General features: G+C 46.1%; 1 protein-coding gene across 1 annotated transcript in view; it reads left to right on the forward strand.

Moving 5' to 3' along the window:
* Positions 1-23,439, forward strand: part of GORAB (golgin, RAB6 interacting) — an 81,414-nt gene extending 57,975 nt beyond the window's left edge. The window contains exons 6-13 of the mRNA XM_018079144.2: positions 386-918; positions 3,819-4,010; positions 7,325-7,524; positions 8,038-8,134; positions 15,080-15,431; positions 17,209-17,310; positions 19,032-19,172; positions 21,713-23,439. Of these exons, the coding sequence (XP_017934633.1) occupies positions 8,068-8,134; positions 15,080-15,431; positions 17,209-17,310; positions 19,032-19,172; positions 21,713-22,175 (1,125 nt within the window). The 5' untranslated portion in view covers positions 386-918; positions 3,819-4,010; positions 7,325-7,524; positions 8,038-8,067 and the 3' untranslated portion in view covers positions 22,176-23,439. The remainder of the gene's footprint in view (positions 1-385; positions 919-3,818; positions 4,011-7,324; positions 7,525-8,037; positions 8,135-15,079; positions 15,432-17,208; positions 17,311-19,031; positions 19,173-21,712) is intronic.
* The last annotated feature ends 1,280 nt before the right edge of the window (positions 23,440-24,719 follow it).

Here is a 24,719-nt window from a genome sequence, read left to right on the forward strand (position 1 = left end):
TGTGATACCTGATGCTTGCTTTGGAAATGGATAGGCTAGGCTTTGCAGAGTGCCTGGGGCATGTCCCATCCAAAAAAAAAAATCCTATCTCTGACTTAAAAGCCTTGATGAAGCCAATGACAGAGCCTCAAGAGAATCCAGTTGTCACCCATGAGAAGTGACTCTTGGTTGCAGGTTAAAAATAGAGGTTGATAATTAATAACTCTTTCCTCCTGGCAGCATTTTTGAGGCACTGACAGTATTTCTCATCTCTCCTGGGGATGAGGAGTCAGTTCTGAAAAATTTTGTGAACTAGAAAACCAAAGGGTAAGATCTTTAAGGTCAATGAAAATATTTTTCTTTGATAATTTCAAGCTTCCTGTTTTGATAGGGTTTTTTTCCCTAGAAGCAGCTTAATTCTGAAGAGAGAAGACCTTTTCAACTAAAACCCTGGGATGTCACTGAAGGAAATGTAAAAGCCAAACATTTGGACAATTTGGAAACAGATTTGAAGGGTTTTTTCCAAGTTGAAATAACTGTCTGAACTACCCTTGCCTGCAAAACATTAAATGGGCATTTTCCCACCAGCCCCTTCCCAAGCCCATTGCACAGGGAGTTTCCCAGCTGGCCTGTGTTAGACAGTGGATGGATGCAGAGATGGGGCAAATGAGGTGGAGCCTCATTGGCAGGAGCAGCCTGAACCACTGTGAGACTTCACTGGACTCGTGATTTTAATTCTCCCAGGGCACGAGCGCTGTTTGGCTCCAGGATTTCATCCTCCTCCTCAGCCACCACCACCATGGTCCCTCAGGAGTCGCTTCAAAGGCATGTGGGTCCCATGGGGCATTGAAGATACAGCTGACCTTCTATTACAGCCTTCAAAAGCATCTAGGATGATTAGGAGTCTACCTCCTGATGGGACCTTTAACCACATGGAAGGTGGGATTTCAGCTCTTAAATTGTTTCTGTGCTTTTGAAATAGGCCTGTTGTCTTTGTTGGGGCTGGTTCTTCTTAGTTGCTGGCAGTGGTCAGGGAAGGACATGGGAGTGGGGTCAGGCAGGAGCACGGCTGGAGAGCGATGCCTTTGCAGCATCATGTCCCTTGGTGACACTGGGCTGTTTTCAGGCAGAGCTAAGAGAAAAGGTGTCCTGGAGAAGGATGTAGAGGATGAATGGAGGCACAGACCTGCTTCTGAGAGGTGGCAAATGCACTTTGGCAACACGAATGACTGATAAATCAGAAATAGACTGGCTACTCTCAACCCCCTTGTCTTCAGCAGTGGATCAAGGGATGTCTAGCACTAAGCACAGTAGTTACGCTTTTTTCCTCCTCTCCAAAGCAGGGCACTGGCTGCTCAACTTGGTCACGTGTTTATGTGTGGCTGCACATTCCCCACCCAGGGCTGCAGAGTTTTCTGCAGCTCCTTTCCCAACCCGCCGCAGAAGAAACAACCGGGTAGGACTGTCTGCGTGGCACAGGGGTGGGTCTGCAGGCTGTGCTGCCCCACGTGAGAGGGGCCAATGTCCTCCCCACAGTGCTGTGCACAGCCCCTGGCCGGCCTGGCTGCTTTCTTTGGCGTGGCAGGAGCTCTGCTTGGCTCTGGCAAAAGCTGTCTTGACACTGATGTAATCGAAATCCAGATATCACTGGGGGAGGCTTATCTCCAAACATGCCCAGCCCTGGAGCCAGCACCCCCAGCACGAGCCCACTGCCTGAGGCAGCGCCAGGAGGGTTGTGTGGCTGGTGTTGAGTAAGTCAGCTCAAAATGATGGTGTGTAGGCATGCTGCCAAAACTTGGAAAGGAGATTAGGGTTGGAAAAATTTGCCTTGACTGTCAGACCCAAGGGTCTTTGCTGACCTGGAGCATTTGTCTTTAGACTTTGCTCCCTGGAGCGTTCCCAGAGGGCTTCCCTGTCAAGGCAGGGGTAGCAAGAGGGATGTGCGACCCAAGTCCTGCCCAAATACCCTCTCTGGCTTGGCTCCAGTGACTCCAAGGAACCCCAAAGACAGAGGCAATGGAAAGCTTGTTCTAGGAAGCAGACCCAATTTGTATCCTTAATTGGAGCCAAGGGGGAATGTAGGCTTTCGAGTAGGATTGAGGCCAAATGTACATACCAGAAACAAAAGAGAAAAATTCTCCATTGATTTAAAAAAAAAACCAAAAAACAAAAAACCCCTTAAATGCTCAAAACTTGCTCATATTGAGTTGGACAAAAATGGGATGAGCAAAGAGGGATCAGAAGGTAGGAAATTACACCAGTACTGCACATGTTGAGAAACAGGTTTAGTCCATAGAGTGAGATGTTCAAAAGTTTTGTGAACACTATGAACACCTTTGGTAAAAAATACTGTAGTCATGGTGTGGTGGAAAGGAGCTGCAAAAGGAAGAATGTCAGAGAGGTTACATTAGGTTCAATCAAAAGGTTCAATCTCTGGTGTCCATCCACAGGCAGCAATGACTCCCTGGGGGTGGAGCATGTGGGATGGAGCATGTATGCTGTGATCTTTAGAGCCAAGGGTTGCACCTGGCCTGTAGTTTCCAGATAGTTCCCAACAGACCAGCCTTCTTTAAGCGTGAATCTGTTCCTCCTTCATCCCTCCATGCCATCCTCTGGTGTCAGATCCAGCAGGACCCTGTAGGAGGCAGTCTCTGGATTTGTGACACTGGCAGTGGCATGGTGCTGATTTTCAGCTCCTTACCCCAAATTTCCAGCAGAAGTGGAAGAAACTTCAACCAGTGCTGTTCTCAGTGGGTCCATGTCAGCAGTCTCTGCTCTCCTGGGGGGTTTGTCACTGGGTGTTTCCTCTCATGGTGTCAGGCTGCTTGCAAGGAACTTGCTGGTTGAGTCTTGAGTATGTACTGGTGCTGCACCTCGTGGTTGGGCTCAGACTTCCCTGCTCTCCCACTAACCTGCTCCTTCCACCCCAATTGTTTTTGCAGACTGCGTCAATAATCGAATGTGCAGAGGTAGCAGGGCACGGATCTATGTCTGAGCCCTGCTCACATTCAGTACCCCGAGAGGGAAGAGAAGAAGTGGGGGGGGAAGGCTTTTATCCCCTTTTTAAAAGCAGGAACATGGGATGTGCATTAGGCTTTCTTCTTCAGAGCGTATTCCTGCCTTTCTCCTCTCGCAGCTGTCCCTGGACGCGCGCACCCCGCGCCCCTCCCCGCGCATTCCTGCACAAACCCCTTTTGTTCGCTGCCCTCAGCCAATATCCAGGCAGCAACAGCAGCCCAGATGTTCCCTATCAAACTCCGAGCCATGCCAACAAACTTTGGCACACATGAAAGTGCGCTGAGGAATGGGCCTCCGCAAATACCATTTCTTTTTTTTCCCCCCACCCCTCCGTTCCTGTAAGTATTTTTAAATGTTAATGGCTTCCACGCCGGGACAGCCGGGGGGGGGCTGCCAAGCCGGGCTCGGGGGCGTCTGGCAAATTAGTGGTTCAGGTATCCCCGGCGCCTCGGCGGGGCTGTGCTGACCTTGAGCCCCTGCTCTGTTTTCCCCGGTGGCTTTCCAAGGCCGGGGCTGAGCTGGTGCTGTGTTCCCGTGGGCAGTGCTGTTTGGAGGCAGTGACCCGCAGCCCAGCCCGCGGTGGGGAATGCAGGCAATGCCTTGTGGGCGATTTGCTCTGAGTCTGTTTTCTCCTCGCACTGTCAGGGCTGGTTTGTGACGACCTAGAAAAGCACAGTTCAAGACGCTGCGGGGGCTGAGTGGCCCCTTTAGGCTTGGCTTTGCCACAATCCCAGTGCTTGGTGGGTGTGGAAGTGAGTTGGGTTTTTGGCTGGTGTGGGATGTAGTTTTTCCTCATCTCTTTCTCATCATCTCCCCTGCAGGCAATTCCTGCCGCTGTCATTCAGCTGTGAGCCCTGAGTCATGGTGCAGATGGGGCCACTGTGCTGACCAGAAGCACTGTGAGCACCACAAGCTGACAGAGATGACCAGGAGGAGCAGGAGCTGAAGAACAGCCTGGCCAGGACTCAGCTCTACAAACCAGAATCGAGCTGGCTTTGGCCATGGGCGGATGGGTGAGTGCACAAGTGAAAACCTTCCTCTGCCCACATGAGTAGAAAATCTACTGAGTAAAACACAGTCCTGAGGCTGTGCATGGATATGCTTCAATGGAAGCACCCTTATGTTGCACCCTGATGTGTAGATGTGGTTACAAGCCGCTGCAGGTGGGAGCTGCCACCCCTTTATGCTCCTGTGCAGGCTCAGCTCTGCCCTTTGCTGCAGATGTTTCTCCTCCCATCTCAAACAGCAGAGCCATGTCCCACCTCTCCATCTCCATCACTGAATCCCAAGGGGTCAGTGCCAGATTTGGTGCCTACCACCCTAACTGTGGAGAGACAGCCTTGGAGAGGAGACAGCTGAACAAAGCAAAGGCTGTTTATGGCAGAAGATCCATTCTCATCTAATTTAAACATTTGTTTCAGCACCAAGGCTCTTCAAAGACTGCCTGAACTCCTTTTTACCCATCCATTATAATGGCAGCGATTTATTTTTTCACTCCTCTCTCACACTGAAAAGATTGAAGCATTTTTACTCAAAAAAAAAAAAAAAAAAAAAAAAAAAAAAAAAGAATTCCTATCTGGATGAAGACCAGGGCTTGCAAAGTTTCTAGGAAGAGTGGTGAACCTCTCTTCCTGGCAGTGTGCTTATCTGAGATCATCTCCTTGAGGAGTATGCCAAGATTTCCACAAGAAGGGATGGCACATTGTCTGCCTCCTCCTCTCAGCCAAATTCACTACAAGGTCCCAGGGGAGGGAGAACAGCTCAATTGAGCCTGGAGTTGAATGGAGAGGAAGCAATGATTTTGGAGAGGTTCAGAGGAACAATTAGATGTGCACTCAATAGCCAGGAGTGCGGAAGGGAGAGGAAAGGGGTTTGCACAATCCAAGCACAGGAGACAGCTCTGGCTACAAGGACATGCTCTGATGGGCAGCAGTGAGCTCCTGTGGAGGGACCTGACTGGGTGAACTGGACTGGATGAGGGCAGGAGCCATTTCCAGAGACATCCTCCCCATCCCCAGGCTTGTGCCTCTTGCACTGGTGACAGAGATCCTCAAAAGACAGTGTCAGCTGCACCCTCTGTATCCTTGTCCTGGCCGTGGACCTCGGAAAATAAATGCAACCTCTGAGAAAGGGTTAAGGTAAAGAGGTGGTGGAAGAAAAATGGTCTGAGCTGATGAAAACCCCCTCTCTGGAGGGAGAGAGAGAGAGAAAGGGGAAAAAGACTGTGGTTAGTTTTTTTTACAATGGATTTGCAGAGACTATTTCTAGAAAGTGGGAGAAATTGAGCTTCAGTCTCTGGTTGCCTTCATTAAGAAGGGAAGGTGGCACCACTGAATTTGCCATTAAAATAGTAGTAATAATCGTAATAAAAAACATAGCCCCTAGATTATCCTATTTTAAAATAAAATAAAATATAAAATCAAGAGGTAGCTGCCATTTCACATGTGGTCTGGTTTAAATCCTGGGAGCAACGTGGCCCCTGAGATCTAACCTGTTGGAGTAGATTCCCGCTGTGTTCAAAGGCAATGGCAAACCCTTGAATTTGCTTTCAAACTTGGGCTGGGGCTGCTAAGGTTTTTTTGAAGCCCTGAGCAAGTTGAGGAAGATCTTTTCACGATCAAGCAGTCTGTGGGAAAAATATATTGGTAGGCTTGCATGGAGGGAACAGTTTGGGATATGAGGCAAGTCTCTCTCCAGATGCTCTCTGGATTGTTTTGTGGCTTATGCAGAAAGTCTGCAATCTTTGGGGCTTCACATAAAACCTGGAGGACAAAGGTCTTTCCTGTAAGCACAGACAGAGTTAGATTCCCCAAATGAGGCCAATTTCAGCAGTTGATCTTCATTTAACACTCCCAAGCCAGATGAAAAATTGCAGACTGAATCTGACCATGTGTACTTCGGAAGGTTTTCTAGTTGCTGGTGCACAGGTGTTGCTCCAGGGAGGATGCAGACGTACCCTGACAGACACTGGCTCAATAATCCTACTTTTCTGAGCTGGATAGTCCATATTGGATTCAAAGGCAATGCTGGCTTAGTCTCAAAACTCAGGATATCTGTTTGTCCTCCCCAGTTCATCTTCAGTTTCTCCGTTTGTGAGCGCATTGCTACACTGAGCACATGGACAGGGATTGCAGAGCCTTTTCTCCTGCTAGGAGAGGGATCTGGAAACAATTACAAGCTGTTCATGCTTAATCACTCGGGTAAATCTTAAATGCCTGTCTTAATATTTTGCAGGACTGAAGATGGCATCTGAATTTTTGTGGTGTGCAGGTTACACAGCAGAGCGCACAGACTTTGACAGTTTTGCTCTGTGCATGTTTCAGGGGTCCTGAGGACCCCACAGCTTCTATGAAATTCAGGTACAATTTCAAAGGAAAACTAAAATACAAAGGGGGGAAAAAAAGACCCCAAAGTATTTGCCTGATATTTGTACAAATTGTCAGCTCAGTCATGTTCTTATGAACCTTTGCTGAACCTGACCATTTGTATCTCAAACTGAACAAGAAGAGAGTACTAAAAGAATTTAAAATATAAAAATAAAAAATGAAATGCCCTGTGAAAATGAAGACAACCAAAATAACTCACAAATCCAGGCTGAAGTCAGTCAATGACAAGACAAAACAATAGAAGTCTTTCTTTCCTTCCTTAAATATTGAAATGTTTCACTTCGGCATTTTCAGGCTGAAGCAGATTACTTTATTGAACATCATTTAGTTTGAAGCTTTCTTTTTTGTTTTCATTTTCAACGGACTTAAATTTAAAAGGAAGTGAGTTGTGTGTTTTTGCTTGACTTTTAAAAAAGATTAAATAGTCTCCAAGCAAACCAGAACATTTTGTTACTGGTCAAGCAAAATGTTTTTGGTTGACCCAAAATGAATTGAGATGTTCTCATTATATTAAGCCTTTCCTATTCAGCTCAGGTCCAAAACCAGAATTTTCCAGCACCAGAAGAAACCAGTCATCCTTGTTTTCACCTTCCTGCTGCAGCAGTAAAGGTCTAATTTGGGTTGCTCCTGTTTTAATCAGAGCTTGCTTTATTAACCTCTCCATTTACTGCAGGCTGAGGTCTGTGATATCAGTGTTTGTAGCCAGGGTGTGGTACAGATCACTCTCCAGCTATCTCAGATACCTCACCAAGGAGCTGCTAAGCCTCCCTGGCCATCAGCCTGCTTATTTACAGGCTTTATAGCTATGGTTCAAACCCTGCCAGTGACACCAACACTTGGAAATCATCATTAGTGTGTGGCCCTAGTAAGCCTGTGGGTGTCAGCTGCGTGTGCAGTCATGGCAGTATTCAAAAACTAAAGAAAACACTCTCCTCCCACAGAAACCGCTGAAAAACAACTTCTACACAAACACTGTGAAAGGCAGCAACTGACTGGTGGGGAGGACTTTCCAAAGCCATGGAAGGAAGTTACCTCCTAAAGCCTCGGTAAGAGCCAAGCACTCTAACTCAGCGATCCTTTGAAAGCCTCCTCCCAGTCCAGCCTCAGCGAGGAACCCTTCCCTGACATCATCCATAAACAGGTGGGGGGTTATATCTCTTTTGTGTGTGCTTGTTACAGGGAGAAAGCATCCACATTCCCTGAACTTTATTGCAGGAAAGACCCAATGTTTCATCTTAAGGACTTCCAAATCGTTGCAGGCATTGTCTGTGGGCTGGCCAGGGCTGCAGGTGGGAGCAGGTCATCCCTCAGAGCTCTCTGGGTGCTCTCTGAAGCACAGGTTCTCCAGACATGGGGCACCACAGGTGCTGCTTGTTCAGGGTGACACTGGAGTGCTGCACCCAAAATTGGCTGTGCTGTCTCAGAGCTCCTGTTTATAGCGCTGAGGATAATCTGGCTGAACTTGGGCTCCCTTCACCTCTCAGGCAGCTGAGGGGATGCTGAGGTCCTAACCCTGCACATCTGTCTGTTGTAGCTTAAGTGTTTGCAGGATGGGGAGGGGAATTAAGATTATGTGTGTCCTACAGCTTGCTGGTCTCCAAATGGGTTCCTTGGGTGCTCTTTTTTATATTTCTTCTTTATATTTGTCTTACAGACACCTCCAGAGACCCTGAATGAGGAGGAGATGGCTGTGCTCTGGACAAGGCTCCACGGAGAAATGTCTGATATCTTACTGCAAGGATACAGGAAAGGTGAGAGGATGGCTTGGTTTGCAAATAGGCAGGTGCTGTCACACATCCTTCTTTGGCACTGAACACGTGGCCTAACCTGGTGTCCCTTCAACCACCTGGGCTGAAAACGAGCCAAACCAGTGTGCACTGATTCCATGCTGTGCCTTCACACAAACAACAGCACTTCTGGGGTGCCCTGTGGGGATGCAGCAGGATGGGAACAGTGTCCCACACCACTCCCTGAGGATCACCTGCATTTCACTTGCAGAAGGGAGTTGTCTCAGCCCAGTGTGCTGTGTTGCAGTAGTGCAGAGGTGGGAAAGAGGAGAGGACGACATCTTCCAGCACGTGGCTTGTGAAGCTGGAAGGAGAGACATGAACTGGCTGGGCTCAGCTGTCACATTGGTGCTGACTGGCACTTTATGGTAGGAAAGTGATTTTCACATCATGTAATGCTCTACTGCAAATACATATTACAGGCAGTGCTGGCTCTTGGGTTTGGCAGCCATCTGTCCCTCTGTCTTGCTGTGAAAAGACAAAGATTTCCCACAGAGACTCTTGCAGGGGTGGCAGGACCTGCACAGCTGATGGCACTGAAAGTGGTGCAGCTGGTGGTGCAGATGTGTGTGCCCAGGGGGAGGGTGATGGGGCTGTGACAGCAGCAGGAAGAAGTGGGAATGGTTTGGGAAGTACCACTGTCATGGGAACAAGGCTGGGAGAGGTGTCAGGAGCTGGCCAGTTCTCAGCTGGCAGCAGCACACCCCGAGGGATGTGGGTTGTCTCTAATGGGACAACATAAATGATGCAGCAGAGCAAGGTCAAAAATGTTGCTCAGCAGCCTGAACCCATGAGGGGTCTGGGAGCCTCCCTCTCTCCTCTGGAGCCTGTGTGGGGATCCACACACCCAGAATCTCCAAAACGTGCATCTTGCTGTCCCGGGGCTGCACTGACCTTTCCTCTGCCTTACCCAGCAGATGTTTGTTGTTAAAAATACCTGAATGGAGACTCTGTGGTGGTCTTGAGTCAATTCTCTCCACCTTTTGCTGCCCTGGCTCATCTCTCGCTTTCTTCTTCACCTATCCACCACGGGCACTGAAAACATATTTCCCCTGTCTCTTTACAGCTGTGTTTCATATATTTAAAGGCTATTATCATGTCTTCTCCCCAACACTTCTCTCCCATCCAGACTAAACAACCTCAGCTCATTCTCTTGAGCGTGTAACAACAATAAGTTTGTTTGATGAAAACTCAATTTGTTTAGTGCAGTGGTTCTAATCACTCAAGTTATGCCAAAGATAACAAACATTTAGCAAATTTCTCTTCAAATCTTTAATTTTATCAACTGTTTTGACAGTTAGATTACAATTTTTACACAAAGAGTTAGAATGAAAGCAATTGCTTTCTAGTTTTTCTGTATAAACATTTGAATTATGACTTTCACATTAGGCAATGCAATTAAAAGCATTATAGAACTGTCATGAAGTATTTAACTTGGGGTTATAAAAAGTATTATTTTAATGATGTTTAAAAACTATTTAGAAAGTATCTTTTTAAAGTAATTAGCTACAACAATATTTCTTTAGCTATACAAAAACATGTATCAATAATTACTCACTTCCACTTCTTTCACTGCTCAGCGCTGGTTTTCCCAGCCAAAATGGTAAATTTATAATCTTCAGGATATTTCTGGTAGTAATGAAGTTTTGGTTTTTTTTAATTTTACCAACTTTTTTTTTTTAAGGTGCTTTTAATTAGCGAGCTTTTAATCCTGTTTAAGATTTTTTTTTCATGCAAATAATTTAAGATGAGGAGTTACTACAGAATATTTTTGTCTATGTCGAAAAATGAGGTGAGAAAGACTCCAAAAATGTCAGTAGGAATGTTAATTGTTTGTTTGGGTTTTTTTTTTTAAAGAAAACATTTATATTGCACGCTGAGCTTTCTGCCAGTTCAGATGTGATTTTCTGAAAGCCTAACTCATCTTAAGGGAAAAGCTCAAAAGCTGAAACAAGAAAACGTGAGGTGGGAACCTTAAAAGCCGAGATGTTTGTAGGCTCAGTTTCAAAGCAAACATATCACTGTAACCAGACCTGTCCTGGACAAACGTGCTGCTCTCCCCACCCAGCTCTGCTGGTCACCAGCCCTGTGTGGTGTGGGGTCCCCGTGGGAACACCTCACCCCAGTTTGGCTGCTGACAGCCCCAGGTACCATTGGGAAGGGAAAAGTGGTATCTGCAGGTCTGGAGGGGGAATTTGCAGCCTGCTGGAGTCCATGGCAAAAATCAGACAGTTTCTGTAGCCCTGTTCTGTCTTCCTGTTCCATCCCTCTGGCTGCAGTGGGACTTCAGTCCAGCCCCACAGGTGCCATGGACAGCCCTGAGAGAGATCTGCTGGGAGCACTGCTAGGACATATCCCCGCTTTCCCTGGGACCTGAGGAGCAAAATTTGGACCTTTTAAAGTAAAACAGCTGTGAGTTCAAACCACAGCCTTAGACCAGGGGTCAGGACTCTACCCCTAAGGTCTCTGCGAAAGGTAACTCAGAGGAAGCAAAGCCACAGACTTAAAGTTGCTGTGTAAGTCTGCCTCTTCACTAGAAAATGTGTACAGAGCCACAAATCAAAAGATGTTGAAAACCTTTGGTTTATATGGTTTAAAAAGCAGGTTTCTGATGTAGGTTTTTTCACTCAATACCTCTTTATGTAAGTGGATTTTTGTTTCCTTCTATGAAATTCTTGCAAACCAAAAGACTGCCTTGGTCCCAGAAATGACAGTGCTGACTTAATCCCACTTACCAGGCAGTGAAAGGGAACTGAAACTGAGGAGAAGGAATAGTGCTGGGGGTTTTTTAATTCAGTTTTTTCGCCTTACTCCAGAATGAGAATAATTCATTTTACAGCAGAAACACTACTTCCATTAGATGTACCTGCATTTTTGCATAACTCCTCAAGCCAGCCCCTTGCAGTAGGGCCGGTAACTGCAGGATAACACTGGGGTTACATTCTTGAAGTGTGTCTGGGGTTTGAATCACTGGTACGGTGCTCACACAGTGCCATGGCTCATCTGGATGTGGTGGTTCTTCCCAAGCCAGATGGGATAATATTGGCACAAGATACAGTGGATGGATACAACGGATACAAGTTTAATAGTACATGTTAGAAAGAGGACTAAATTGATTTAGGAATTTTTGGCTGTGTTATTTTCACAATGTTTTATCCTCATGTCTCTTTAGTTAAATGTCAGAGTCCTTGGAAGCTCATGATAGGGTCTGAAACACAAGCAGAAAGGAAACGTCCCTATACAAGTCTCACATTAGGGCTCAATCCTCTCCTGGGAAAATGTTGCTTTGTGTGTTAGTGTGACGACGTGCAGAGCAGTGCAAGAATCAAGTTAAAAATATATTATCTAAGTCGGGGAGCCCCTTGATGGAAGAGCTTATTTGGCTCTTAAAACCCTCCAAAATTTTCAGTATGAAACCGATGCAAATTGAAGTTATGTCCTGGTACAAATTGCATCTGTCCCGGGTTGAAATGTCATCTGAGGTCTGACCCTGAGGTCTGACCTGGGGAGCCCAATTTGCCAGCCTGTGATGACATTTCCACGCTGATTTGGGAACTGCAAGAGAAGAGATGTTTCTGTGATCTGTTGGTGCTCTCTGCTTCTGGAATCAGCAGACTCCAGGCCAATTAGACCATGAGATAACAGCAGCAGTCATGGAGGTCTCCAGGTCTGTTAGGGAGGGAGCAGCTCTTGAAGCAGGACTCAAATCCAGATACAGGACTCAAATCCAGCCCCAGATGTAGCAGGAAAGTTTGTGTTGTTCCTGGGGATATTGGTCCAGGAGATGGGAAAGTTTTCTGTTTTCTCTTCTTGCCTTTTCAGCCTGCATTTTAGCAAAATTTGCTTGGAAAACACTTTATTCCTAGGTGGCAAATGTTCAGTGCCATGTTCTGCTCATAGGACTTTAGACAGCCAGAGAACATGGTCAGCCTGTGTTTTCTAAACCTGCTGTCGGTAAATGCTCCATGAAATGACTTCACTGGGCTGTAATTGTTCCTGGAGCAAGCTGGCCCAAAGACCAGCAATTAAACCTTTGGCTGATGGAAGCTGTTAGCATGGATTGCTGCTTTGCCTATGGCATTCCAGTTAACAACTCTAAACTCTTTATACTTTTTCTATAAAACACGTGGGAGCTCTGTGCCTGGAATATCTGTGGCAGTAAAGTGAACACGGTGCTTCACTTCTGTTCATAGCACTAAAACTTGGAAGAGAAGAAAGAGTCAAAGTTCAAGAAGTATGTGTTTGTACTTCATGAAGCACATTCAGTTGATATCTGTGGGTTTGGTGCAGCCCTTTACTGTGTTTTAGAGATCAGAACAGGTTTAGATTCATGACTCTTATAAGGGCATCTAAAAGGGAATTAGGTGCCCACACCTTGTTGTAAGCCAACCCTTGCTGGGCTGGCCAACACTGTTCCATTGTAAAATTCAAGCTGACACCTGGTTCTGCCATCTGGACTCCCTGGAGTCTGAGAGTGTTTGAGTCAAAGTTGGATCATGGCTCTCATTCAGATCTCTCCTGTGCTCAGTCAGGTTTCCCAGAGGAAACCATAATCCTGTCTGAAGGGCCACTCAGCATCCCTCTGCCCCAGGCTCATCCAGGAAGGACTTCCTGGATGAGATAACCTTGCTCTCCTCCTCTGCTGGATGCCTGCAACGCTTCTGCTCGGCATCAAGGCCTCTAGCTGAGCTGCAGGTGAACAAAGGTGGCACTTGTGTTCTCCAAAGGCACTCACTGGGCCAAATCCCATCAGAAACACTTAACGCCTGCCAGTTCAGCACTGTCCCCCCCCCCCGTCCAGGGCTGGTATTTATGGGATGTGTTAGTCATGCAGGAGCTGCTGGAAGTGCTGCTGCGGTAAATTGCAGTGTCATCCATGGCCATCAAGTTATGGGCTTGCTTGGGGAGCTCCAGAGCTTGACTAATCCCTTACAGATTGGAGTCAGGGAGGGATGTGGTCAGGCACTGGAAATGTCCCTGTTTTACTGCTGCTGATGTATTATTGAAGCCTGCCGGCCCCTGGGCTGCTGCAGCTAAGCTGGGGGCTCGTGCCTTTGTGCTCACGGTGGGAGGGGAGCTCATCCACAGGGCCTCTGGCAGGATTAAAGCAGCCACAGGAGTTTGGGATGGAAGGGAAAAGGCTTCTTTTCGTGGATACTGAGGGATGCTGCTGTTCACTGTGGGATCTTTTCAGTTTCTACCTAAGGATGGGAGCGTGTGTGTGCAACCTTGTGCATAATGGTCAGAGCAGACTTTCAGAAACATCAGCGTGGGCAAAATAATACTTTTCCCTGCTGGCCTTCCAGTACTTAAAGGCAGCTTATAAGAAAAGAGAGAGCGACTTTTTACATGGGCAGACTGTGACGGGGCAAGGGGGAATGGTTTTAAATGAAAAGAGATTTAGATTAGATATTAGGAAAAAATTTTTCCCTGTGAGGTTGGTGAGGCCCTGGCACAGGTTGCCCAGAAAAGCTGTGGCTGCCCCATCCCTGGAAGTGTTCAAGGCCAGGTTGGACAGGGCTTGGAACAACCTGGGCTAGTGGAAGGTGTCCCAGCCCATGGCAGGGGGTGGAATGAGATGAGCTTTAATTTCCCTTCCAGCCCCCAAAGCACTCTGGGATCCATGATTGCCTCACAGTGGTGTCACTGGAACTTTAACTACGCTCCCCGGAGCAGGATCTCTCTTGCTCTTATTTACATTAATTACAGATTATAAATGACCGGGGCGGTGTGTCTGAAGACTGTAATGCTCCCTGAAGTTTGCTTTATTCGGGTGCGGCTTCCCCTCTCCATAAACCTCATTAACCTTGTTCGGTCACAGGTCGGATTCGATCATCTCAGAGGTCTTCTCCAACCTAGTTGATTCCGTGCTTCTTTACCGGCACTGTGTTCTCAGGAGCCCCGGGGCTGCGCCCTGAGCAGCTTCCCGGAAGCACGGACGATCCGCAATTCCCCCCGCGCCCCTACCCTTCTCTTCCTCCCCGCTTCACGCCGCCATCTTGCCGCCCGCCCCGCGCGAGGCCCCCGGCCGGGCTGTCCGCGGCGTTCGCCGCGGCGGCAGCTGGGGCAGACCGAGGCCTCTGCGCGGGTGGAAGAGGGATGCGCCATGGCCGAGGCCATGGGCCGCTTTATCTTCCGCAGGAGAGTCTGCGGCGGCTGCGGGGGCAGCGCCCAGGTAACGGCAACCGGGCACCGGGGCGCGGCGGGGGGAGCCCCCCGGCCCTCGCACCCGTCACTGTTACCTCCTCCCCTCCCTCAGCGCCCCGTGCCCTCAGCCCCTCCATCCGCACCTTATTCGTCCCCTCAGCCCCTGCATCTACACCTCCTTCCGACCCCTCAGTTCAGCTGGTCTATCCCCCCATCAAACGCCTGCTCAGCCCCCCGGCCCCTCCCGTCCAGCCCCATCTCTCTGTACCCCCACAACCCTTCGGTCGCGTTTCCAGACTCTCCAGGCTCTTGCCCTGCTTCCACATCCCAGCCCACTGCCCCATTCGTGTTCCCAGCCTCCTCTTTGACTTCGTGTCACCTTGTTCTTCCCCGTTCTCCGGTTTATGTCCTCGATTTGCCCACCAGGCTGCATGGACCCTTCCTCAGCCCCAGATCTGCCTCTCCATGATTATCCCAAGAGTTGCCTCTCTCCTATCGTTCCTCCTTTAGTCCTGCAGTCCAGGCCCCTTATTCCTCCCTCTCCTCATTTAGGAATGCTCATATCCTTTAAAACTACAGATCCTTACGCTAGCAAAACATTTCCAGCTTGCTGGGTTTTCCCCCACATTGGCTTTCCATGGCACTCTAGTCATCTCATCCTTATGTTGGTTGTGCAGCAGTTGCTTTTCCAGAAAAACTCATTCACAGATTCTCTGACAATGAGATTTGTTTTTAATCCCGTTTCTCCCTCTTCTCTGATAGAGCTGTTCAAGTCCTCGGAGCAACAGCAGCAGCAGCAGCCTCGCCCCCACACCGGGAGCAAGCCTCGGAAGCAGTTGCAGCGGGAAAAAGCCCTCCAGCAGCAATGCCAGAGGCTGGGACTGCAGGGTGGGGCAGCCCCTGTCACTCCGGAGCAGTTGCTCTCTGCACCAAAGCACAAACCCTTTCACCCTCAGCAGCCCGTGCCAACACCTCGTCCTCCTCCTGCTGGAGATCAAAGGCAAAGTGACAGCCAGGATCAGCAGGAGGAGGTGACACCTTGCAATGGCAGGGACAGTGCCCAGCCCCACCCTGCACAGCCCAGCACCCAAGTGGAGAGGAAGAAAGTGGAATTGTTAGTAAGTCAGTAAAATCTGGGGGTGGGGACTGTTGCTCTGAGTTGATTCATTCTTTCATTCTGAAGTAAAGTGAACTTTTCTGTGTCTAATTGGAAGGTTTGAGAGATCAAATCATTCCCTCTCCTGTGAGGAAGGACTGAGAGAATTGGGATTGTTCAGCCTGGAAGAGAGAAGGCTTTGGGGTGACCTGACTGTGACCTGAAGGGAGCCCACAAGAAAGATGGAGACACTATTTACAAGAGCATGTAGTGATAGGACAAGGGGGAAGGGCGTCTCATTGGCAGAGAGTTGGGGTAGATTAGATATTAGGAAAAAAATCTTCCCTATGAGGACAGTGAAGCACTGGCACAGGTTACCAGAGAAGCTGTGGATGCCCCATACCTGGAAGTGTTCAAGGCCAGGTTGGTCAGGGCTTGGAGTAACCTGATCTAGTGGAAGGTGTCCCTGCTTGTGGCAGGGGGTGGAATGTGATGATCTTTAAGGTCCCTTCCAACCCAAACCATTCTGTGATTCTATGACCATATTAGATTGCTCTGCATTGGACCTTTGGTTTTAATCTCTAGTTGAGTTAAACCTGATTGAGGACCAAATTCTGCAGTGTACTCTGCAGAGATGCACTGTGCTGTTTTCAGATAATTTCTTGTGGCAGCGGCACTGCTCATCATAAAGTGCCTGAGATGTCTTAATGGTTTATGAAGGCTGGCCTCCAAACTTCCATGCATCATTTGTATTCCCCAAGCAGGGATCAGCAGCTTTCTGGGTGTGGTGAGCCAGACACTGTTCAGCTTCTTTTTGGTGGGGAAAACACCTGGAGCTTTGCAGAGACGTTTTTCACGCTGTGGGAGCAAATGACATTTTGCTGCAACAGCCGCCTCCTGGATCTGCTGGATTCATCTCAGCCTGGGCACTTGAATCTACATCTTACTGCAAATATTTCTCTACATGAGTTTTTAGGGATAGGGTGATGAGAAATCTGAAGAGATGTTCTTGTGCAGAAGTGATTGTTAGTAGCTGAGTTACTTGAGTGTTTTTAAGCTGAGGGTTCTTCCGAGAGGGCACGAAGAACACAATGGAATGGGAAAGCAGCAAAGCAGTTTTTTGTTTCTCCTGAATCCTGCCCAGCTGTGTTGTCCCCCCTCACCTGATCCCATCCTCTGGGGCTGCTTGTATCTCTTAGTAGACGTAGCTAGGAAAGGGAATCAATATTCTTTTCCTGGTGTTAAAAGTGAATTCTTGTTCTTCCTTGTTGCTGATTTTCATTATGACTTTTATCGGCCTTTCATTTTTATCAGTTTAATTATTTGGGGGCTGTATTGTAAAGCAGGCCTGTGAAAGAATCTGTTTTATGCAAAAAAACATTTCCAAAAAAGAGGCTGTGTTGGCAGACTGAACAGATGGCAACTTGTAGCAGCCAGTAAGAAACTTGAAACTGCTTCTACCTAGCAGGGAAGCACATCCTTTAAATGAAAAATTCCATCCATTTCTGAAAAAGTACTCCATGCTCTTTCTTCCAGCAAAGCTGAATTAACCAGCAGCTTATCTGGTTGTGCAGATTTTTGTTATGATCAGCAGATTTCATCTGAAAATATTTTTATTGCTCTGAATGACTTCTTGCAGGTGATACTTCTTTCCTTAGAACCGAAGCCTGTTTATTGTTCCTTTGACGTTTTTAGAGTTTACTCCAGGAAATACGATGATGAATATTTGTGTTATTTGGAGAACAGGAAGAGAAATGAACTTTCTGTTAATTTTGATCTTCTTTTCCATGAGCAGGCAGGAGAAATCCCGATGGGAAATCCTCCAGCAAGAGCAGCGGCTGATAGAGGAGAAGAATAAGCGCAAGAAGGCTCTGCTGGCCAGAGCTATTGCTGAGAGGTAACAGGCTGTGCTGCATGGGCTGAGCACGGGCAAGGGGTTACTTTTCATCTGCAGATCTTGGTTCAAATGTCAGTTTTCCCTCCTCTCTGTGCTCAGTGTGTGCTGCTCCAGAAGTGAGCAGCTGTGAGCGACATCTCCCTTGGATGACAAGTGCTGGCTAAGAAGTTGTGACTAAGCTTTTCACACTTCCAAAGCTGCAGCTCTGTGTGCAGATGGAAAAGTTATTACACAACTCGAGAATTAGCTGAAGTCCTTGAATTTGTTAGTGAGATCATGTTTGGAAGTTGGGATGCTCAGATGTGTATCCCTGTTCTGTTCCTGAATTGGTTTTGCTGGATTTAAGGAAAGTTCATTTGATTCCTAAATTATGATGAGAAACTGTTTGAGCTTTTGACTCTTATGAGTATGTGAAGAGTATTGAAAAGAGAAGATTATCAACTTTAATTTGAAGAAAATACCATTGTACCCCTGGCTGATTAGAAATTACAGCACATGGTCTCATTTGTTGGCTCTTGCTCTTCAGGGGACCAGACTTTAAGGCATTGTATAGTGATATAGTTTAAGACTACACAGAAGGCAAGGTTTGTAGGGAAGGATGTTGGAACAGCTCATAGCACTGGATCAGGGAAGGTGATGTGAAGCTTTCAGGCTTGCAGTGCTCTCCCAGACATGTTGTGTTCTGCCCATCAGAGCCCTTGGGTAGCACAAGTGAACACAGCCCATACTGTGTAGAAGATTCTCTTTAAAGTTCTGAAAATGGTGTTTTCCTTTGCCAGGCAGAGAGAAAACACGAGTGCATTTGTTCTGAGTCACTGTAGGACAGCAGACATGGGTGTGACCATCAGGCTGGGTTCTTCCTCCTGGAAACAAAGCCTGAGGAGAGAGAAGAGGACATGGAAAGTGATACCTAGGGAGTTACATCTGACATTCAAAGTCCTCCCTCGGGCTTTCAGCAATACCACAGGTGTCTTTCCCCTCCATGTGCATCAGCTGGTCTAATGAGAGATGCTGTCACTGCCTGCACAACTAGTCTTGGTTTCAGATACCTACTTTGGGTGTAAAGCAGTGGCTGGGAAGTGTGAATTTGCTGGTGATGATGAGAGTCACTCAGCTTGCTTGGGAGTGAAATCCATCAAAGTTTACTGCCCTTAGCAACGTTTAGATTTCAGGATGAGGGAATGAATAGGCTGAGTTGAAAAAGGTTACATAAGGCTTGATTGAAACCCTTTGTGTTTGATGTAAAACTTTCCATTCACTTCATTGGGATTTGGCTGGGCCTTTTGGGAATAATTTTGCAAAATGGAAATCAAGCTTAGGTTAGGTGACTTTTTGGCCCCTACTAACTGGGCTTCTTTGAAAGGGGATATTTGCAGGGCTAAATGCCCTTCCCCCTCTCACTTCCCCCCCAAGCCATTTCCTGTTTCCTTACACTGGGAACTACTTAGATACAGCAGCTTCTTGTGTGTTTCCACAGTGAAGAAACACAATCCATTTTAGGCACTTTGATTGTAGTCATTACATAATTTTGCTGTAGTCCTTTAATAGCAGGCATTTTAGATCCCTGTGGATACTGAAAAAGATCAAAAGCCCTAAACCATAAAGGGGAAACCTTCTGAATAGATCCTAAAGTTGATTGCTCTGCAAATGAAATGGGGCCTGGTGTGTCAAGAAGAGAGTCTTGAAAAGAGGGAGGAAAAAAGCACATCTTCCTTTTGCAGATCCAAAAGAACTCAAGCTGAAGCAGTGAAACTAAAAAGGATTCAGAAGGAGCTGCAAGCTCTGGATGACATGGTGTCTGCTGACATTGGCATCCTGAGGAACCGCATTGATCAGGCCAGCCTGGAATACTCCTATGCCCGGTAAGTGACAGACAGGGAGGAGGGAACAGGGAACAGGGAACAGGGAATAGCTCTGTCTGAGAGCAGGGAGAAAATGCTGTTTCCTGTCACCAAAGCAGTAATGAAGTTATGTCATTGTAATAACGTGTAGTTAGAGCAGTCACAGTCTGGGGGGCTTTCAAATCTTGAGGTAAAAACTTGCTTTTTATTTCCTAATTTTTCCCTTGGAGTCTGGAAACCGAAGCAGTTTTCTGACTGCAGAGTGTGCTGTCACGAGACATAAGTAGTGCCTTAACTGTGCAGTTGTCCATAAGCCCTGCTTTATTGTTTCAAGGTTGTTTATTTCTTCTCAGGGGGAAAGAGGTTTTTTCTTGAAAAGTCCTAAAATGAAAGTCCTTTTCAGGCAAACTTGCTCTGCTCCTTTTGGAATCAATGGGACCAATTAAGCTTAAAACATATAATACTGCTGAAGTGCTTTTGGAACTAGGACCAAAAACTGAAGGAAAAAGCAAGCTTTCACCCTTCACAATGTGCCTTTAATCACTCTGGTTCTGATGAGTTCCTTAAATGCAAGAAATTAATTGGAACACCCCATTAGTTGTGGGTAAGCCACAACATCAGTAGATAAACATCGGGATGTTTGTGCAGCCGTTTCATAAAACAGAAATGTTTGGTTGCGGTTTCGAGTTCACAATTCAATGTGTTAAATGTGCATTTCTCCTTTTGACTTTTGCTATACATTGACCACAGGCCAATAAACATGATAATTAGTCTTTAAAAAATAGCAGTGGTAGCTAAAAAAAAAATGAAGATTTCTTTAGCGTAATTATAAGTTAAAATATCTAAGATTAACTGTAGTCAGAGTGGCTGATTGCATATGAATACAGAATTTAATATCCTGAAGTGGAAAAACATTTCAGTGTTTCTAAAACCATTACATGCTCCTGCAAATCTCATACCCCATTTTTGTAATAATGTGTCTATTTGAAATGCTTACTGGCAAAAGAGCACAGAACACGAAGGGCTCTGACGTTTGGAAAGCAGTTTTTGATGACAAGAACAAAAGGAGATGCTGGTAGGACAAGTGGATAAAATTTATCAAATTCTTAATGACTTTCATGACCGTAGTCTTTTTGTGAGGGAGGGACTTGGAAATGCAAGTTAGATACTTCCAGTGCTGTAGTTTTCATGTATTATAAGCCAAAGCTGATTTACTTCTAAATGGTGTCTTTTAAAGCAAATTTTTAGTTCTTGCCTTGTGTTTTAGGGCTAAAACAAAAATCGCTTCAGTGGGTCAAAAAGTGCAATTTTAAATAGTCCTGAGCACATACATAGTTAGGGACATTGGCCAATTGCTGTGGAATTGAATTTTCATAAATATGATGTGAATAATACGTGTGAATTCAGCCCAAAGGTTTAACTGCGCAGATGTTTCCAGCATAGTATTATTAGTTTTTTCATTTTAGGTGCCTGACCTAAAGACATCTTGACTTTCCTGAGAGGCAAATGTAAATGGGCATCTTCTGCCCACTGCAGACACAGCCTTTACATCTGAGTCAAAGTTTTGTGATGCTTATATAAAAGAACATATTTGGGAATGCTTTTCTATGTCTTGTTTCCTTCTGTTTCACTAAGCAAAGGATCCTGTCTTTCTGTTGCTTTATAAAACAGCTGGATGCTTTATTCAACCACCTTACTTACATTAGTTTTGTAAGTGCTCTGTAAGGTGCTTCATGTAGCCGTGCTGCAAAAACCTTTTCCTGATGAGCAAGATTGCACCTATCTGTCTGTTAATTAGAATGAATACACAGATTTACTGATGCAGTGGAAGAAGCATCACTAATGCAGACACCAGCCATTAAAGTGCTGGATACTCTCTGTGTGTTAACCTCGATAAATATTTAGAATATTTCCTTTTTGCTATATTTGTCGTGACAGGAAGTGCAAATTGGCAGGAGGTGAGTGTCAGGGGGATGCTTGCAATAAAATTCTACATCTGTCGCCACGCAGAAATTGTGATCACTTTTGATGTCACGTGCTGTGTCAGTCTGTGCTGCTCCTGATTTTCTGAACATGTCTATGGGTGGCCCGAAGAGTACACTATCCAAATGTCCATATGTATCCATGCTGTGCTCCTTTGAGCATCTGTGTCTGTCGGGGCGTGGTTGGGTTAGAAGAACCCCAAACTGCTGTGTGCAGTGTTTCGGTTCACTGGGTGGGTGTTCATTACAAGTGTGAAAACTGCAATTTCTGATGGTTTCTTTCTGCTGCTAGTGATGCATCCCTTCAAACAGGCAGCGAAAATGTGTGTTTGTGATTCAGTCTATAGATTTCAGATGAGCAAGTTAACTCTTGGATTACACAGCAGCAGAGCCTGGAGCGTCCAGAGAAGTTTTGATCAATTCACACTTCTTTTCTTCCCCTTTGCTAACGTAGCAGCACGTCGTGAACAGCTGGCATAACACACGTTGCATTTCAGGGATGTTTGAAGTGTCTGTCTGTGTGTCAGGCTGTGGAGTGCTTTGAGAATTAACCCACTAGAAATGGTGATGATTTTGCAGGAAGCGGTACGAAAAGGCGGAGTCGGAGTACGTGGCAGCCAAGCTGGACCTCCAGCACAAGACGGAGCTTAAGGAGCACCTCACGGAGCACCTGTGCACCATCATCCAGCAGAACGAGCTCCGCAAGGCCAGGAAGCTGGAGGAGTTAATGCAGCAGCTGGATGTGGAGGCAGATGAGGAAAATCTGGAACTCGAGATCGAGGTGGAGCGGATGCTGCAGCAGCAGGAGGCAGAAGCAGGGAGACAAGGCAGCCAGTCACACAGTCACGCTGCGACAGCCAAGGAGAACCCCACTCCCAGTGGTACAGGGCGGGAGGGCGAGCGTGCCAACCATGCTGCTGCTTCTCCTGCTGTTTCTGAACAGTCTCAAAACTCCGGGACCAAATCCCTCCCCAGTATGGACAGACAAACTCAAGCAGTAGATGTGACTTCGGAAAGCTCCCCAGCTTGTTCTGCTACATGACTGCTGGATGGAGATGAGCCAGTGGTTATGGATGATGTACTCTCTGCAGGCTTGTAGGTTATATCTGGGCTTTGGCAGTACCAGTCACATGCACTTCATTTCCCTTTTCCTTTAATATTGTTTTCAAATTTCAAAGGTGCTTTTTTTTTCACAAGACTCTCATTTGGGGTTCACCGTCTGTCATCATCTTTCCTGGTTTGTGTTCATGTTCTAATGCCCAGCTCTTCACGGGCTTTTATACCTTCCTGAAACAGGACATTTGCATGTGTGAACAGTAGGGTTTTTCCAAAGATTTTCAGCCTGTTGGTGTCACAGATACCTGTTCTGAGCAGGGTGCAAGAGATAGATATCTACAGAAGAAAACACCCCTTGATATGCTTCAGAATGCATTCTGTCCCCTAACATCTGCAATAGGATGTTTTTCTTCCTTTGTATCCATAAGGGATTAGTTTTCAACGGTTTCTAATGCTGTGAAACCCAAGTGCTTACTTTAATTGCCTTTGTAGATGATACTCTTTCCTCATGGAAAGGAAATTTGCATACTGAGGCAAATTGCAAAGTCAGTTGTAATACCTCATATTTATCACTTTGCCTATTCTTTCAGATAATGTTGAATCATTACCAAGCTGTACATGGATAGATCTGTTATCTATGAAATCACATCAGCTATGCTTTAACAAAAATGATGGGTACAGCTTAAGACCCTACAGAATGTAGAAGTAGAAACACACAAAAGAGAGTGTGTTACATTTAAAGCTTCCACTGCAAACATTTTCTCTGTTGTAGTTGCCTCGAAGTGCCAATAATTAGCCAGGGATCTTATAGTAAATAATCTCCACTGTATATTGGAAATGAGCCTATTTTTGTATGACATTCAATGCATTTTCTTGCCTGAAAAGCAGGTCTGTACCCCACAAGAAGTTCAGCTGGTTCACTCTGTTGCTGTTGAAAGGCTTTAAAGAGCTATTCCAGGTGGAGAAAGTCTCAGGAATTAGAAGAGGACGTAGGAAAATCTCCCATAGACTGATTGCAGCTGCAAACCGTGGGGAGTTGAGCTCACAGTTATCCGCTTTGTAACATGGAAGTGTGGGAATGGTTCCTGGAATACCTGACCTGAACGTGTCGGTCAGAGTTTATGAATGAGTTGCTGAATGACGCCACCGAGTATATAAATGGGACACTGATTGTCTCTATGGCTTTAACAGTGGAAAAACATGTCACTACATTTCATTTTTATTCTATTAATAAATCAGTGCATCTTGTACGCGGTGTGTTTACTGTCGGTTGTGATATCTGAGACTAATACGTGTATCCAAGACTCTTTTTCCACAGGAGGTGATAAATGGCAGAATCAGATACGTCCTTTGGCAACTCTCTGCTGTGTGAAAGTAAAGCCTCAAAAAAGGCTGTTCCGAAGCATGGAAATGTATGAAGCAAAGACATGGCAGGATACGGCTTGGCAGGAGTCTCTTCAGCTAACTAGCCCAGGGCAGCAGTGGAAAATCTCTCCTGGTGCCTCCCATACACAGGAGAAAGTGGAATAAATATGTTTTCTAGAGAAGCCGCTCATAATTAGGGTTGATTAAAGTTAGAAAACTCCAAAGTAACATTTGAAATACGTATGAAGCATTGCTCTGTGGTTGCTGGTATACTGCATTCACTGTTATTTTGCTGGAAGACCTGAAGCAGAGGATTTGATTTTATTATGAGAAAATTGTGAGTGACTTCCTTTACTCTGTCTGCAGTTGCAGGACAGCTTGTAGCAACCTGATGGTGGTTTTCAGAACTGGATACCAGTAAGTGCAGTAATAATTTAATTGTACCATTCTCGTTTCCATCCTCTGCAGGTGTGTCCCCAGTTGTTCCTCAAGAGATTCAGAATCCTGTTCCTCATTACAGTTGTGTTAAGCTCGTAGGGGACACACAGCAGAGCTTCTGACAGAAGAGTTGAGTTGCAATGGTACTTACTGGAATCACACGCACTCTATTTTGCATATAATTTGTGGTTCTCTCCTAGGCTAAAATGTGGTTAAATTAGTCCTACTCGTTGCACCTCGTTGTCACAGGTAAGGTTATTGTTTGAACTCCAAAAATGGCAAAAAATTACAAGTCCAAAGATCTTTTTGACGACTGCTTAAGAATATGAATATTCCTAGAATGGAGTAAGTTTATATCCAACAAAATTGCTTAAAAGCTGAAAAATTCTTGTGTACCATCCTGATAGTGCTGGTGCTTTTTCTGCCTGAGAGGGAAGATGCTAGAACGTGAAGGGAAGATGTTAGAATCAGCAGGTTCTGTTCTCTGGCGAGTCCCTCGTTGAAGTTCTGGCCAGTTCTGTCTGCCTTTAACTTCTGAGCTTGCAAAATGGAGTGAACTGGCTGGGAGCCACATGAAACAGCCACGTGGGATAACAATAGCAGCCTAGCATTTGGTTGCTCTTGCTGGACAGGGAGCTCAGGAGTTAAATTGTTTGATCTAAGTTATGAAGCCTTTCTGTGACGTGTGATACAAACCACTACCGTGGTGTCAGTTCCACTTTGGAAG

Source organism: Manacus vitellinus, unplaced genomic scaffold (genome assembly GCF_001715985.3).
Source record: "Manacus vitellinus isolate BGI_N305 unplaced genomic scaffold, ASM171598v3 scaffold_44_pilon, whole genome shotgun sequence".
NCBI classification, from domain to species: domain Eukaryota; kingdom Metazoa; phylum Chordata; class Aves; order Passeriformes; family Pipridae; genus Manacus; species Manacus vitellinus.